Source organism: Hyla sarda, chromosome 10 (assembly GCF_029499605.1).
Source record: "Hyla sarda isolate aHylSar1 chromosome 10, aHylSar1.hap1, whole genome shotgun sequence".
In the NCBI taxonomy this organism is placed as follows: domain Eukaryota; kingdom Metazoa; phylum Chordata; class Amphibia; order Anura; family Hylidae; genus Hyla; species Hyla sarda.
In genome coordinates this window covers 21,393,479-21,410,884 of record NC_079198.1, presented here as the reverse complement: position 1 = coordinate 21,410,884, position 17,406 = coordinate 21,393,479, and the positions used below count along the sequence as shown (strand labels likewise).

The 17,406-nt window shown below is 46.3% G+C and overlaps 2 protein-coding genes across 5 annotated transcripts in view; one reads left to right on the top strand and one right to left on the bottom strand.

The window, feature by feature from the left end:
• The window catches only part of LOC130294416 (ETS homologous factor-like), a 59,157-nt gene extending 58,883 nt beyond the window's left edge, over positions 1-274 (bottom strand). For 2 of the 4 annotated variants that reach the window (XM_056544156.1, XM_056544154.1), the window contains exon 1: positions 135-274. The gene's annotated coding sequence lies outside the window, so the exon portion shown is untranslated. The remainder of the gene's footprint in view (positions 1-134) is intronic. The other 2 variants (XM_056544153.1, XM_056544155.1) reach the window with 1 other exon arrangement.
• A 366-nt stretch (positions 275-640) lies between these two features.
• Positions 641-17,406, top strand: part of LOC130294414 (E3 SUMO-protein ligase ZBED1-like) — a 30,593-nt gene continuing 13,827 nt past the window's right edge. The window contains exons 1-2 of the mRNA XM_056544146.1: positions 641-777; positions 16,362-16,431. Coding sequence (XP_056400121.1) covers positions 16,383-16,431 — 49 coding nt within the window. The 5' untranslated portion in view covers positions 641-777; positions 16,362-16,382. The remainder of the gene's footprint in view (positions 778-16,361; positions 16,432-17,406) is intronic.

Here is a 17,406-nt window from a genome sequence, read left to right as displayed (position 1 = left end):
CCTTGTTCCTTTATTGTAGACTCATTCCCCGCGCACACACTATGGCTGCAGGATAATCCCTCCATGGTGGACAATGGCCGCAGCCACAGTCTGCCCTGCACACCTGACTGGCTATGTGATTACTTAGTACCCACTGTCCTGTCATTGGTCAGTCTGGACATCACTCAGCTTATAGAGGCGGGGTTTAAACATATGTCCGTTTCTGATTGGATGTCCGAAGTGAATTATTTTGGTCCAGCCTCACTCTGCCCTTCTTAGCGACCATTGCCTAGCGACGCTGTCCATCAATATCCCCGAGAAGTGGGCGTTACCAACTGCGAGCGAGTGCTATGCGCTGATTGGTTAGGACCCTATCCATCAAAGTTTTAGTAGGCGGTAACCCAGACAAAGGCGCGCAGTGATTGGCTGTCCGTATTGTCAGTCACCATGTGATTACCAATCGATATGTCCAATCGGTAAAGGCCGCGGGGGCGGGGCTTGGACCCGCGGTATCAGATTCACCGTACGGCTAAGGAAAATTGAAATATCAGAAGAATTAAATGTATTCGGATTGCGAATAAACGGTTAGATGCCCGGTATCGCTCCGTGATCGGCGATTGTATCGCATCGAGCGAGAGACGCTTGTCGATACTTGCCGATTTGATATCGATACCTCATGAAAACGTGAAGGTGAGGGAACCCTGCCGGCCTGACCTTTAGTGCTGCTGAACAACACGATCGGACCCGGATCGCAGGAACAATCGGAACAAACATTGCCGATTATCTTCGATATTAGAGGTGAGTCGGGGGCGTTGGGGTCAGAGGTGACTGCAGGGTGGGGGAATCGCGATGAATTCGCTACTAATCGATATATCGCAATGCGTGTGTGACGGGGAGCAGCTGTCACGCAGGCGCATGTCAGATCCAGAGCTGTGACTCATCAGTGCTGGGAGTAAACTGCGGTACTGCAGCCGAGTGTGACTGTGACAGCCCTGCGCCCTGCATGTACTATACCCGAGTGTGACAGCCCTGCACCCTGCATATACTATACCAGAGTGTGACAGCCCTGCGCCCTGCATATACTATACCAGAGTGTGACAGCCCTGCGCCCTGCATGTACTATACCAGAGTGTGACAGCCCTGCGCCCTGCATATACTATACCCGAGTGTGACAGCCCTGCGCCCTGCATATACTATACCCGAGTGTGACAGCCCTGCGCCCTGCATGTACTATACCCGAGTGTGACAGCCCTGCACCCTGCATATACTATACCAGAGTGTGACAGCCCTGCGCCCTGCATATACTATACCAGAGTGTGACAGCCCTGCACCCTGCATGTACTATACCCGAGTGTGACAGCCCTGCACCCTGCATATACTATACCAGAGTGTGACAGCCCTGCGCCCTGCATATACTATACCAGAGTGTGACAGCCCTGCGCCCTGCATGTACTATACCAGAGTGTGACAGCCCTGCGCCCTGCATATACTATACCCGAGTGTGACAGCCCTGCGCCCTGCATATACTATACCCGAGTGTGACAGCCCTGCGCCCTGCATGTACTATACCCGAGTGTGACAGCCCTGCACCCTGCATATACTATACCAGAGTGTGACAGCCCTGCGCCCTGCATATACTATACCAGAGTGTGACAGCCCTGCACCCTGCATATACTATACCAGAGTGTGACAGCCCTGCGCCCTGCATGTACTATACCCGAGTGTGACAGCCCTGCACCCTGCATATACTATACCAGAGTGTGACAGCCCTGCGCCCTGCATATACTATACCAGAGTGTGACAGCCCTGCGCCCTGCATATACTATACCAGAGTGTGACAGCCCTGCGCCCTGCATATACTATACCAGAGTGTGACAGCCCTGCGCCCTGCATGTACTATACCAGAGTGTGACAGCCCTGCACCCTGCATGTACTATACCAGAGTGTGACAGCCCTGCACCCTGCATATACTATACCAGAGTGTGACAGCCCTGCGCCCTGCATGTACTATACCAGAGTGTGACAGCCCTGCGCCCTGCATATACTATACCCGAGTGTGACAGCCCTGCATCCTGCATGTACTATACCAGAGTGTGACAGCCCTGCGCCCTGCATATACTATACCAGAGTGTGACAGCCCTGCGCCCTGCATGTACTATACCCGAGTGTGACAGCCCTGCGCCCTGCATGTACTATACCAGAGTGTGACAGCCCTGCGCCCTGCATATACTATACCCGAGTGTGACAGCCCTGCGCCCTGCATGTACTATACCAGAGTGTGACAGCCCTGCGCCCTGCATGTACTGCACCCGAGTGTGACAGCCCTGCGCCCTGCATATACTACACCCGAGTGTGACAGCCCTGCGCCCTGCATATACTATACCCGAGTGTGACAGCCCTGCACCCTGCATATACTACAACCGAGTGTGACAGCCCTGCGCCCTGCATATACTATACCCTGCATATACTACACCCGAGTGTGACAGCCCTGCGCCCTGCATATACTGCACCCGAGTGTGACAGCCCTGCACCCTGCATATACTGCACCCGAGTGTGACAGCCCTGCACCCTGCATATACTACACCCGAGTGTGACAGCCCTGCACCCTGCATATACTACACCCGAGTGTGACAGCCCTGCACCCTGCATATACTACACCCGAGTGTGACAGCCCTGCACCTTGCATATACTGCACCCGAGTGTGACAGCCCTGCCCCCTGCATATACTATACCCGAGTGTGACAGCCCTGCGCCCTGCATATACTGCACCCGAGTGTGACAGCCCTGCACCCTGCATGTACTATACCCAAGTGTGACAGCCCTGCACCCTGCATGTACTATACCAGAGTGTGACAGCCCTGCGCCCTGCATATACTGCACCCAAGTGTGACAGCCCTGCGCCCTGCATGTACTATACCCGAGTGTGACAGCCCTGCGCCCTGCATGTACTATACCCGAGTGTGACAGCCCTGCGCCCTGCATGTACTATACCAGAGTGTGACAGCCCTGCGCCCTGTATATACTGCACCCGAGTGTGACAGCCCTGCACCCTGCATATACTATACCCGAGTGTGACAGCCCTGCACCCTGCATATACTACACCAGAGTGTGACAGCCCTGCGCCCTGCATATACTACACCCGAGTGTGACAGCCCTGCGCCCTGCATATACTGTACCCGAGTGTGACAGCCCTGCATATACTATACCCTGCATATACTACACCCGAGTGTGACAGCCCTGCGCCCTGCATATACTACACCCGAGTGTGACAGCCCTGCATATACTGTACCCGAGTGTGACAGCCCTGCACCCTGCATATACTGTACCCGAGTGTGACAGCCCTACACCCTGCATATACTGCACCCGAGTGTGACAGCCCTGTACCCTGCATATACTGTACCCGAGTGTGACAGCCCTACACCCTGCATATACTGCACCCGAGTGTGACAGCCCTGCGCCCTGCATATACTATACCCGAGTGTGACAGCCCTGCATATACTATACCCGAGTGTGACAGCCCTGCACCCTGCATATACTATACCTGAGTGTGACAGCCCTGCATATACTACACCCGAGTGTGACAGCCCTGCATATACTGTACCCGAGTGTGACAGCCCTGTACCCTGCATATACTGTACCCGAGTGTGACAGCCCTACACCCTGCATATACTGCACCCGAGTGTGACAGCCCTGCGCCCTGCATATACTATACCCGAGTGTGACAGCCCTGCATATACTATACCCGAGTGTGACAGCCCTGCACCCTGCATATACTATACCTGAGTGTGACAGCCCTGCATATACTATACCCGAGTGTGACAGCCCTGCACACTGCATATACTATACCTGAGTGTGACAGCCCTGCATATACTGCACCAGAGTGTGACAGCCCTGCTCCCTGCATGTACTACACCCGAGTGTGGCAGCCCTGTGCCCTGCATATACTATACCCGAGTGTGACAGCCCTACATATACTGCACCCGAGTGTGACAGCCCTGCGCCCTGCATATACTACACCCGAGTGTGACAGCCCTACATATACTGCACCCGAGTGTGACAGCTCTACATATACTGCACCCGAGTGTGACAGCCCTACATATACTGCACCCGAGTGTGACAGCCCTACATATACTGCACCCGAGTGTGACAGCCCTGCGCCCTGCATATACTACACCAGAGTGTGACAGCCCTACATATACTGCACCCGAGTGTGACAGCCCTACATATACTGCACCCGAGTGTGACAGCCCTACATATACTGCACCCGAGTGTGACAGCCCTACATATACTGCACCCGAGTGTGACAGCCCTGCGCCCTGCATATACTACACCCGAGTGTGACAGCTCTACATATACTGCACCCGAGTGTGACAGCCCTGCATATACTATACCCGAGTGTGACAGCCCTACATATACTGCACCCGAGTGTGACAGCCCTACATATACTGCACCCGAGTGTGACAGCCCTGCGCCCTGCATATACTACACCCGAGTGTGACAGCCCTACATATACTGCACCCGAGTGTGACAGCTCTACATATACTGCACCCGAGTGTGACAGCCCTACATATACTGCACCCGAGTGTGACAGCCCTACATATACTGCACCCGAGTGTGACAGCCCTGCGCCCTGCATATACTACACCAGAGTGTGACAGCCCTACATATACTGCACCCGAGTGTGACAGCCCTACATATACTGCACCCGAGTGTGACAGCCCTACATATACTGCACCCGAGTGTGACAGCCCTACATATACTGCACCCGAGTGTGACAGCCCTGCGCCCTGCATATACTACACCCGAGTGTGACAGCTCTACATATACTGCACCCGAGTGTGACAGCCCTGCATATACTATACCCGAGTGTGACAGCCCTACATGATGTGTAACACTAGATCTACACTCTGCATGGTATACTACACTATACATAATATACTACACTATATGCACACTGTACATGATATACTACACTATATATACACTGTACATGATATACTACACTATATATACACTATACATAATATACTGCACTATATATACACTGTACATGATATACTACACTATATATACACTGTACATGATATACTACACTATACAGTGGGAATCAAAAGTTTGGGCACCCCAGGTAAAAATTTGTATTAATGTGCATAAAGAAGCGAAGGAAAGATGGAAAAATCTCCAAAAGGCATCAAATTACAGATTAGACATTCTTATAATATCTCAACAAAAGTTACATTTTATTTCCATCATTTACACTTTCAAAACAACAGAAAACAAAAAAATGGCGTCTGCAAAAGTTTGGGCACCCTGCAGAGTTAATATCTTGTACTGCCCCCTTTGGCAAGTATCACAGCTTGTAAACTCTTTTTGTAGCCAGCCAAGAGTCTTTCAATTCTTGTTTGAGGTATCTTTGCCCATTCTTCACAAAAGTCTTCCAGTTCTTTGAGATGTCTGTCACGCACAGCTCTTTTAAGGTCTATCCATAGATTTTCAATTATGTTGAGGTCAGGAGATTGTGAAGGCCATGGCAAAACCTTCAGTTTGCGCCTCTTGATGTAATCTACCCGTGGATTTCGAGGTGTGTTTAGGATCATTATCCATTTGTAGAAGCCATCCTCTCTTTAACTTCAGCTTTTTCACAGATGGCATCAAGTTAGAATCCCAAATATCCTGAAATTTTATTGAATCCATTTTTCCTTCTACTCATGAAACGTTCCCTGTGCCACTGGCTGCAATACAACCCCAAAGCATGATTGATCCACCCCCCATGCTTAACAGTTGGACAGAGGTTCTTTTCATTAAATTCTGTTCCCCTTCTTCTCCAAACGTACCTTTGCTCATTCCGGCCAAAAAGTTAAATTTTAACCTCATCAGTCCACAGAACTTGTTTCCAAAATGCATCAGACTTGTCTATATGTTCATTTGCAAAGTTCAAATGCTGATTTTTGTGGTGGGGACGTAGAAGAGGTTTTCTTCTGATGACTCTTCCATGAAGACCATATTTGTACAAGTATCTCTTTATAGTGTAATAGTGTACCACAACTCCAGTGTCTGCCAGATCTTTCTGGAGGGATTGTGCAGCCAAACGTGGGTTTTGAATTGTTTTTCTCATAATCCTGCGAGCTGTTCTGTCTGATATTTTTCTTGGTCTTCCAGATCTTGCTTTAACTTCCACTGTTCCTGATGACTGCCATTTCTTAATTACATTCCGAACAGAGGATATTTACATCTGAAAAAGTTTTGCTATCTTCTTATAGCCTTCTCCAGCTTTGTGAGCGTCGACTATTTTTAGTTTCAGATTCCTAGACAACTGCTTAGAAGAACCCATGGTGCTGATTGTTGGGGCAAGGTCAGATGAGTCTGGGCATTTAAAATCTTTGAGATTGACATCACCTGGTCTTCCCAGATGATGATTGAGAACAATCCATGACACTGGCAGGTCTCAGCTTTGCAAATGGGGCAGTGCATGCTATAAATTCTGCAGGGTGCCCAAACTTTTGCAGACACCATTTTTTTTGTTTTCTGTTATTTTGAAAGTGAAAATGATGGAAATAAAATGTAACTTTTGTTGACATATTATAAGAATGTCTAATCTGTAATTTGATGCCTTTTGGAGATTTTTCCATCTTTCCTTGGCTTCTTTATGCACATTAATACAAATTTTTACCTGGGGTGCCCAAACTTTTGATCCCCACTGTATACACACTACATGATATACTACACTATATATACACTGTACATGTTATACTACACTATATATTAGGGATGTAAGAAAAAATCGATTCTCGCGATAATCGCGATTTTTTCATTTGCCGATACAGAATCGATTCAAAATATTTTTGAATCGATTCTTTTAGGGATGTGGAATTTTTATCTGCGGACGCCCGGAACAGCATGTCATGTCCTGGGCATCAGGAGATAAAAGTTCTACATTTGTGGAGCCGGGCAGGCCGGATCTGACACGGCTATGGAGCGGGCTCCGACTCGTGCCCACTCCGTACTATGCGCCCCCCGGCTGATTTCAGTAGCCGGGGGCCGCCGCTAATAGCCAGCATGCGGCAATCGCCGCGGCTGGCTATTAAAGGAGTATCCGGTGCGCACTTTTCTCATGTTATCCCGTCCAGGCTGCAAAATAAAACACACTTTCTCTTACCTGCCAACGAGCCCCCGGAGCTCCGGTACACTCCGGTACAGGTGTTCGGTCCCCGGGCTGTATTCTTCTTACTTCCTGTTAGTCCGGCACGTCACATGGAGCTTCAGCCTATCACCAGCGCAGTGATGTCCCGCCTCGGCTGGTGATAGGCTGAAGCTCCATGTGACGTGCCGGACTAACAGGAAGTAAGAAGAATACAGCCCGGGGACCAAACACCTGTACCGGAGTGTACCGGAGCCCTGGGGGCTCGTTGGCAGGTAAGATAAAGTGCGTTTTATTTTATTTTGCAGCCCGGACGGGATAACATGAGAAAAGTGTGCACCGGAGTACTAGATCGCCGCTGTCAAAGCCGACAGCGGCGTCTATTGGGATCTATGAATGCTCCCAGGTGGGCGATATATCGGGATATATCGCGATGTATCGTCACCTAGACGGTATCGCGATATATCGGGATATATCGAATCGCCACACTGGTATCACGATTCGAATCGAATCGCCAAATTCTTGGCGATTCACACCCCTACTATATATACACTATACATGATATACTACACTGTACATGATATACTACACTATATATACACTGTACATGATATACTACACTATATATACACTGTACATGATATACTACACTATATATACACTGTACATGATATACTACACTATATATACACTGTACATGATATACTACACTATATATACACTGTACATGATATACTACACTATATATACACTGTACATGATATACTACACTATATATACATATATACACTGTACATGATATACTACACTATATATACATATATACACTGTACATGATATACTACACTATATATACACATATATACACTGTACATGATATACTACACTATATATACACTGTACATGATATACTACACTATATATACATATATACACTGTACATGATACACTACACTATATATACACTGTACATGATATACCACACTATATATACACTATACATAATATACTACACTATATATACACTGTACATGACATACTACACTATATATACACTATACATGATATACCACACTATATATACACTATACATGATATATCACACTATATATACACTATACATGATATACCACACTATATATACACTATACATGATATACTACACTGTACATGATATACTACACTATATATACACTGTACATGATATACTACACTATATATACACTGTACATGATATACTACACTATATATACACAGGGGGAGATATTAAACCCTGTACAGAGGAAAAGTTGCCCATAGCAACCAATCAGATTGCTTCTTTCATTTTTAACAAGGCCTCTGCAAAATGAAAGAAGGGATCTGATTGGTTGCTATGGGCAACTTTCCTCTGGACAGGTTTTGATAAATCTCTCCCCACAGTGTATATTTTACATTATTTTCCGTAATCCTGTCACTGATGCACTATCGTTACGGAAATTAATAGAAATGGAAACTGCAATACGAGGTATCATTGCTCGCTTCTCTCTGACTTTTATATACATCCTCAGTTTTGAGGATTCAGAAAGGCAGAAAGATTCCTTCTCGCCATGATATACCGTATATATATATATATATATATATATATATGTTTATACTGTATATGACTTATAAGCTGAAAACTCCTTTAAGACATCATCTTGCCTTAGGACAGTAGGAGCTCTGGAATCAGTCACTGACTTTTTATGGTCCAGGAGAAATTTGGAAAGTTGAAGGGAAATAATAATAAAACGTATTTTTGGGTTTTATTCGCTGGAGTTTGGTAAATCTGCTTTGGTAATCATGATGTCCCCCGGAAGAATACAAAGCCTACTCTGTGTGCAGTGTTCTCACGTGATGCCCAATAACACCCAACTAAGCCGTCACTGGCACAACGAGAGGTGTCATCTGATTGGTTACCAGCTGCTTCACTTTCCGGATACTTTAGTTATATTTTGCACTGTATTTTTGTACTGTTTATATAGCGCTAACATGTTCCACAGCACTGTATAAAGATCATAAAGATGAGACCCTGCCCCAGTGGGCTCACAGTCGGATCTCCCCGGGTATAAATTCACGGGAAGTCAATTGATCTATTAGTAAGAGGAGGATAACATCACAACCACTGGTAGAACATACAAACTCCATGCAAACATTGCCCTTGGCCTGATTTAACCACAAGGTAAGATGACAGTGCCAACCAGTGAGCTGCCACGCTGCCAACACAAGGCTAGAATCTAGGGCGGCCCAACTGGGGAAAATTTGCCTCAGACCTCATTGACTCCAATGAGGGTCTTTGGCAGATCTTTCGCTATGGAAATTCCGCTGCCGAAAATTGGCCGCGCAGAGCTGTCCCCATTCAAACTCACAGCGGGAAAAAAGCTGCGAGTTTGCAATAAAATCCGCTGTGTGGACAAGCCCTTAAAGGGGTACTCCGCTGCCCCAGCATTCGGAACATTTTGTTCCGAAGACTTGGAGCGGGCGACAGGGTTGTGATGTCACACCACGCCCCCTCAATGCAAGTCTATGGGAGGGGGCGTGGCATATGTCACGCCCCCTCCCATAGACTTGCATTGTAGGGGGCGTGTCGTGATGTCACAGGGGGCGTGGCAGTGACGTCACGACCCTGCCGCCTGCACCCAGTATTCTAAATGGACGCCGGGTGCTGCACAGAGATCGCGGGGGTCCCATCGATGGGACGCCACGATCAGACATCTTATCCCCTATCCTTTTTTTTTATATATCAACTTGCTCCAGAAAGTTAAACAGATTTGTAAATGACTTCTATTAAAAAAATCTTAATCCTTTCAGTACTTATGAGCTTCTGAAGTTGAGTTGTTCTTTTCTGTATAAGTGCTCTCTGATGACACGTGTCTCGGGAACCGCCCAGTTTAGAAGAGGTTTGCTATGGGGATTTGCATCTAAACTGGGCGGTTCCCGAGACACGTGTCATCAGAGGGGACTTAGACAGAAAAGAACAACTCAACTTCAGAAGCTCATAACTACTGAAAGGATTAAGATTTTTTAATAGAAGTCATTTACAAATCTGTTTAACTTTCTGGAGCCGGTTGATATATAAAAAAAAAGTTTTTTTCCTGGATAACCCCTTTAAGTGAAAGAGTCCGATTTGATTGACAGCTGGGCAGTGAGGCTCTCGCTTCTGTATACTTCAGTGGCCTATACTTGCGATCGTAGTGGGTCTCGGATATGACACCTGAGACTCTGTTCTAAACTTTTGACATCTCTGGACAACGTGTGTGTTTTTTTAAATGCCAGTAATCCTTTAAATAGGGATTCTTATCATCAAAATGGATAACTATATAATCAGAAGTCATCTGTCTGCTGGGACCCCCACCAATCCCAAGTCTCCTCCAAATGAATGGAAGCGAAGCACGCATGCACGGCAATCGCTCCTTCATCCTCTATGGGGATTCTGAGCTCAGCGTTTAGCAGTTTGGAAGTACTATGCCATTGCCAGGGTCGGTTATGCCTAAAGGCAAAATAGGCAGCCGCCTAGAGCACCCTCTTGATGGGGGCGCCGCTCTGCCCTCTGCAAGAAAGTTAGTAACCAGCATCCGAAGCCCCCACCTAGCCAGCACCACTGAAGATTACAAGAGGAGGAGGTTATTACAGTGTGTCACCCCAGTAGTAAGGAGATTACATGGGGAGGAGGTTTGTTACAATGTGTCACCCCAGTAGTAAGGAGATTACATGAGAAGGAGGTTTGTTACAGTGTCTTACCCCAGTTGTAAGGAGATTACATGAGGAGGAGGTTTGTTACAGTGTCTTACCCCAATTGTAAGGTGGGGCGTGTCAAAGGGCAGAGCCAATAATAATAATAGTAATAATTTTATTTATATAGCGCCTACAGATTCCGCAGCGCTTACAATTATGGGGTACAAACAAAGACAAGTAACATAATATTACACAATAACTATTCAAACAAGAGGTGTGGGGATATATTGGGGATATGTTGGGGATATATTGGGGCCAATTAGAGACTGTTATAAGCCTGTCTGAAGAGATGTGTTTTTAGGCCACGTTTGAAACTCTGGATGTTGTTGTTGAGTCTGAGGGATTGAGGGATAGCATTCCAGAGAACCGGTGCAGCACGAGTGAAGTCTTGGAGACGGGAGTGAGAAGTTCGGATTATAGAAGATGTTAGTGTGAGATCATTAGCAGATCGGAGAGAACGTGTAGGATGGTAGACAGAGATGAGAGAGGAGATGTAGGGAGGTGCAGCATTGTGGAGAGCTTTGTGTGTGAGACTGAGGATTTTGTACTGTATTCTGGACTGAATTGGTAACCAGTGTAGTGACTGGCACAGGGAGGAGGCGTCGGTGTAGCGGCTGGAGAGGAAGATGAGTCTGGCTGTGGCATTAAGGATGGACTGAAGAGGAGAGAGTTTGGAGAAAGGAAGGCCTATTAGTAAAGAGTTACAGTAGTCGAGGCGGGAGGGAATCAAAGCAATAATGAGAGTTTTAGCAGTTTCAGTAGTGAGAAACGGGCGGATTCTGGAAATGTTTTTGAGATGCAGGTGACAAGAACGTGAAAGGGACTGAATATTGGGAGTGAAAGACAGATCAGAGTCAAGTATAACTCCAAGACAGTGAGCCTGCTGCCCGGGAGTTATGGTAGTACCACATACCGAGATGGAAATGTCAGGGTTAGGTACAGTATCAGTTGATGGAGAAAAAACAAGAAGTTCTGTTTTCGAAAGATTTAGTTTCAGATATAAAGAGGACATGATGTCTGAGACAGCAGAGAGACAGTCACTGGTATTCTGTAGGAGTGCAGGGGTGATGTTGGAGGAAGAGGTATAGAGTTGGGTGTCATCAGCACAGAGGTGTTACTGGAAACCAAATCTACTGATTGTTTTTCCAATGGGGGATGTGTAGAGTGAAAAGAGTAGAGGACCCAGGACCGATCCCTGGGGAACCCCGACAGCAAGGGGAAGAGGAGAAGAAGTAGAGCCAGAAAACGAGACGCTAAAGGAGCGGCCAGAGAGATAGGAGGAAAACCAGGCGAGAGCAGAGTCCTTGAGACCGATGGAGTGGAGACTACTGAGGAGGAGTTGGTGATCCACAGTGTCAAAAGCCGCAGAGAGGTCCAAGAGAATCAGTAAAGAGAAATTGCCATTTGATTTGGCCGTCAGAAGATCGTTAGTGACTTTTGTTAGGGTCGTTTCTGTGGAGTGAAGGGAGCGGAAACCAGACTGTAAGGGGTCAAGGAGAGAGTTCTCGGAGAGATAGTGGATAAGGCGGGAGTAGACCAAGCGTTCCAGGAGTTTGGAGATAAAGGGGAGATTTGACACGGGTCGATAGTTGGCTGCACAGGATGGGTCCAGAGATGTTTTTTTTTCAATAGTGGGGTTATGATAGAGTGTTTGAAAGAGGAGGGAAAGACCCCAGAAGAGAAGGAGAGGTTAAAGATTTTAGTTAGGTGACAGCAGGAGAGAGAGACTGGATGAGGTGTGAAGGCATGGGGTCACTAGAGCAGGTAGTGGGGCGGGCGGAGGAGAGGAGCCTGGAAACCTCATCCTCCGTTACAGGCTCAAAAACTGAGTGATGAATAGGAGATGTGGCTGGGAATTGGATCAGAACTTTTAGGGGACTGGGAGAGGATTTCATCACGAATGTCATCGATTTTAGTTTTGAAGTATTTGGCCAGGTCTTCAGCACAGAGATCAGTGATTGGGGTCTGTACTTTAGGCCGAAGGAGAGAGTTGAACATTTCACAAAGGTGTTTTGGGTTGTTCGACAGAGAGGAGATGAGGGAGGTAAAATATGTTTGTTTGGCGAGATGAAGAGCGGAGTAATAGGATTTAAGCAGGAATTTATAGTGCAGATATGAAGAAGTCTTCGTTTTCCTCCACAGACATTCAGCACACCTAGAGCATCGCCTGAGAAAGCGGGTTGTTAGCGTGTGCCAGGGTTGCTGCCGTCTGTGTCGGGAGGTTCGTGTTTTAGGGGGTGCCATTTGATCCAGGGTAGACTTTAGGGTGTCATGGTAATGTTTGGCTGCTAGATTAGGGCAGGAGAGAGAAGAGATTGGTGATAGTGAAGATTGTAGAATGTCTATAAATTGACAAGTGTTTATGGCACGCAGGTTTCTGTAAGTGTACAAGGTTGGAGTGTCCGGAAGAGGATAGGAGTTACTGATAGAGAAAGAGAGAAGGTTGTGGTCAGAGAGCTCAAAAGGAGAATTAGTGAATTTAGAGACAGAGCAAAGTCTAGAGAAGATCAAGTCCAGTGTATTCCCATCCTTGTGTGTGGAGAGTCAGTAAGCTGTGAAAGGGCAAAGGAGGAGGTTAGAGACAGAAGAGGAGATTGGGGTATCAATGGGGATATTAAAATCACCCATGATGAGTGTAGGTGTTTCTGAGGAAAGAAAGTGAGGGAGCCAGGTGGCAAAATGATCCAGGAACATTTGGAGAGAACCAGGAGGACAATAGATGACCGCCACTCTGAGAGACAATGGGCGGAAGAGTCAGAGGGTGTGGACCTCAAAAGAGGGAAACGTGAGTGAAGGTAATGGGGGGATGACTTGAAAAGTGCATTGTGGGGCTAGAAGCACCCCAACTCCTCCACCATGCCTGTTGTCAGATCTGGGGGTATGGGAAAAGTGAAGGTCACCATAAGATAAAGCAGCAAGAGAAGCAGTGTCAGAAGGTTGTATCCATGTTTCTGTAAGAGCAGCAGATTAAGAGAATTAGTGAGAAATAAGTCATGAATCTGGGTGAGCTTATTGCACACAGATCGAGAGTTTAGGAAAGCACAGTTAAAGTTTGTAGTGGTTCCGCAAGAGGCAGGTAGTGTAGAGCAAATATTAGTGAAAGGTGGGCCAGGGTTAGGAGCAATGTCCCCAGCAGCTAAAAGCAGAAGAAAGAAGAGGGAGAGCAGATGGCTGGGTGAAGTGATGGAGCGACTTCTGTGCTGTACCATGGAATGAGGTGACTTTGGGTGGTTTATGATGGTGAGCAGTGCATGCGAGCAAATACATAGGTGAGGGAAGGAGGCATGGACAGATGTATATAGAGTCCACCGGAGAAATCTGTGGGGGATAGAAGAGAAAATGTATCGCAATGATGTAAATAATAAGTGTGTGCATGTTTGTTTTTTGTTTTTTCTGAAAAGAGTGACTTACTTTTGTAGTTATAATGTTGAGTTAGTTACCTTTTGTTCCCTTCTGGTATAATTCTTGATATCACACTTAAGAAGCACTTTAGATGGCAGTATTAGATGGCATATTTGAATTTCTCCAGACCTAAGGTCTACAAGACCTATAGCCTCTAATATATAGTGCTAGGCTAAGCCAGAAGATTGGCAGAGGAGTGCAATCAGGTGTGAAAAAGGGTGGGGAGCAATAAAATTTTGGGAAGAAAGTCCAGGGTCAAGGGGCGACAAAATTAGCTTTTGTCTAGGGTGCCAAAAATCCTTGTCATTGCATATCAGGACATAATAAAAAAAAAAAACTACACAATTGTAGGGTTTTGTATTTTTTTACTTTTACACCATTTACCGTACATGATTAATAATGTTATATTTTAATAGTTTGGATAATTATGCACGTGCCTATACCTAATATTTTTATTTTTATTATGTTTTTTAAATTGAAAATGGGAAAAGGGGGGTGATTTGAACTTTTAATATGGAAAGGGTTAATGTGTTTTTTTTTTTTTTAAACCTTTTATTAGGAGGAATCAGTAGATTCCTTATACAGATCAATGAAGTTCCATAGAACTGACCTGTTTGATCTGTGATCATTTGGTAGAGCCTGGTCCAGTCAGGCTCTATCAAATGCAGAACCGTGGACGGGCATGAAGAAGTAAGCCTTCCGGCTACCTCCACAGTGGATCAAACCCGCGATCGCACTGCGGGGGTGGGTGGGGGGTGCTGGAGGGGGGGGGGGGTGCAATCCTCCCCACTAGACAACCAGGGATGGTTTAAAGCTCCCTTTATACGCCACTGTCAGCTTTGATCGGCGATCGCTGCATGCCAGCTATTAGCGGCAGCCCCCGTCTACAGGAATCAGCTGGGGGCCCCCGGGTATTGTGCGGGATCGAGTCAGGAGACCGCTCCATACACCCTGAGCAGCATCATAAAAGGGGACAAAAGTCTTCTCCGGGCGGCAACGTGCCACCCCTGTGAAGGTGCTGTGTGGGGCCAATGGACCCAGCAGGTCCCATTATAGGGCCGGCCCTGCCCAGAGAGAATGAATGGAGGACATTTGGTCCTCATAATCCTCATAATCAATGGGCATCTCAGCGGTCGGACCCCACCAATGAACTAGTTATCCCCCATTCCATTTATCTTTACACTGTTGAGGAGACTACCCCTAATAGATGCATGACCACATTATATGATAGAGCAGGAGCCACCCTTCACACAAGGAGCCGAGTTACATATGACTACAGAATCAGGCAATACAGGGCTTCTTTGAAGTTGGTAACCATGGAGACGCATTAGTCCGCAGAGGCGCTGTATATAAAGAAACAGGAGTTTCATATTTAAAGGGGTATTCCGGGCAAAAACATTTTATCCCCTATCCAAAGGATAGTGGATAAGATGTGTGATCGCGGGGGGGGCCGCTGCTGAGACCCCCGCAATCTCCCTGCAGCACCCGCTTTCTATGCGGGTGCTGAATCTCCAGCTTCGGAAACCTCCGGGATTCCGGGACTGGGGACGTGACGCCACACCCCCTCCATTCATGTCTATAGAATAGAATAGAATGCGGGTGCTGCAGGGAGATCGCAGGGGGTCTCAGTAGCGGGCCCCCCACGATCAGACATCTTATCCAAAGGATAGGGGATAAAATGTTTTTGCCCAGAATACCCCTTTAAGACTATTTGTAAAGTTGCTTTGTTTTATTGTATTGTAGGCGCATCAGAGCACGAGATGAAGTAGTCTCTAAGCATATACATATTCTTTAATAGAACGGGTCCTCTTTAAATATTTCCCTCTGAACATCTGACACATGGTGTTGTCCTCCTCATGTGCTACGCCCAAGCATATCATTAATAAACCCCTTAGCACAACACATTTCAGTATCGGGCGTCGCTTTGTGGCTGCTGCACATTGTTGGAAACAATAGGCAATTGTGCGGCAATCACCAGGCTTGTGATTCCCGACCAAGGTCTGATTGGCGTTTGTCTCGCACAGTGCGCACGCTGTTTCGTGAACAGGACACGTTGCGGACTGTAAACGGTTTTCTTTTCTTACTTCCTCAGGTGTCTGGACTCCAACATACAATGCAGGCCGCCGAGGAGGCCTGTGCGCAGCTGGAGGATGAGCTACTCTGTAAGTCCGTACTGTTATTTCTTGATAATAGGGGGAACTCTGCTTAAAATAAAACTCCTCTTTAATCGTCCCATTGATCGCTTCCTCCCCCAAAAAGTTTTACTTAAACGTATAAACAAAGGTAAAACATTTCTAGAATAGGTAAATTCCCAATTTGGACCACGAGCTGAGATGGAGCTGCTGTGTTAGTAGTCAGTATAGTGCGCTTCATGTATGTGCAGGTGTAAGTGAGTTTGTAGTGGTGTCACTTCTGAAGAGCAGGTGTCTCACTGCCCCTGTGCTGTCATGTGACATGGAGAAGATGCCCAGGTTACTTGGTCTCAACTTAAAGGGGTACTCCGGTGGAATTTTTTTTATTTATTTATTTTTTTAAATCAACTGGTGCCAGAAAGTTAAACAGATTTGTGAATTACTTCTATTAAAAAAATCTTAATCCTTCCAGTACTTATTAGCTGCTGAATACTACAGAAGAAATTATTTTCTTTTTGGAACACAGTGCTCTCTGCTGACATCTCTATCCATTTTAGGAACTGTCCAGAGCAGCATATGTTTTCTATGGGGATTTTCTTCTACTCTGGACAGTTCTTAAAATGGACAGAGGTTTCAGCAGAGAGCACTGTGGTCATGATGTCAGCAGAGAGCTCTGTGTTCCAAAAAGAAAAGAATTGCCTCCTGTAGTATTCAGCAGCTAATAAGTACTGGAAGGAAGTAATTTACAAATCTGTTTAAGTTTCTGGCACCAGTTGATTTAAAAAAAAAAAAAGTTTTCCACCGGAGTACCCCTTTAATGGAATAAAAAAACTGTTACAGTGGGGGAAAAGGGGAGTATTTACTCAGCCACCAATTGTGCAAGTTCTCCCATTTAAAAAGATGATAGAGGCTGTAATTTTCATCACAGGTATACCTCAACTATGAGAGACAGAATGGGGGGAAAGAATACAGGAAATCACATTGTAGGATTTGTAATGAATTCAT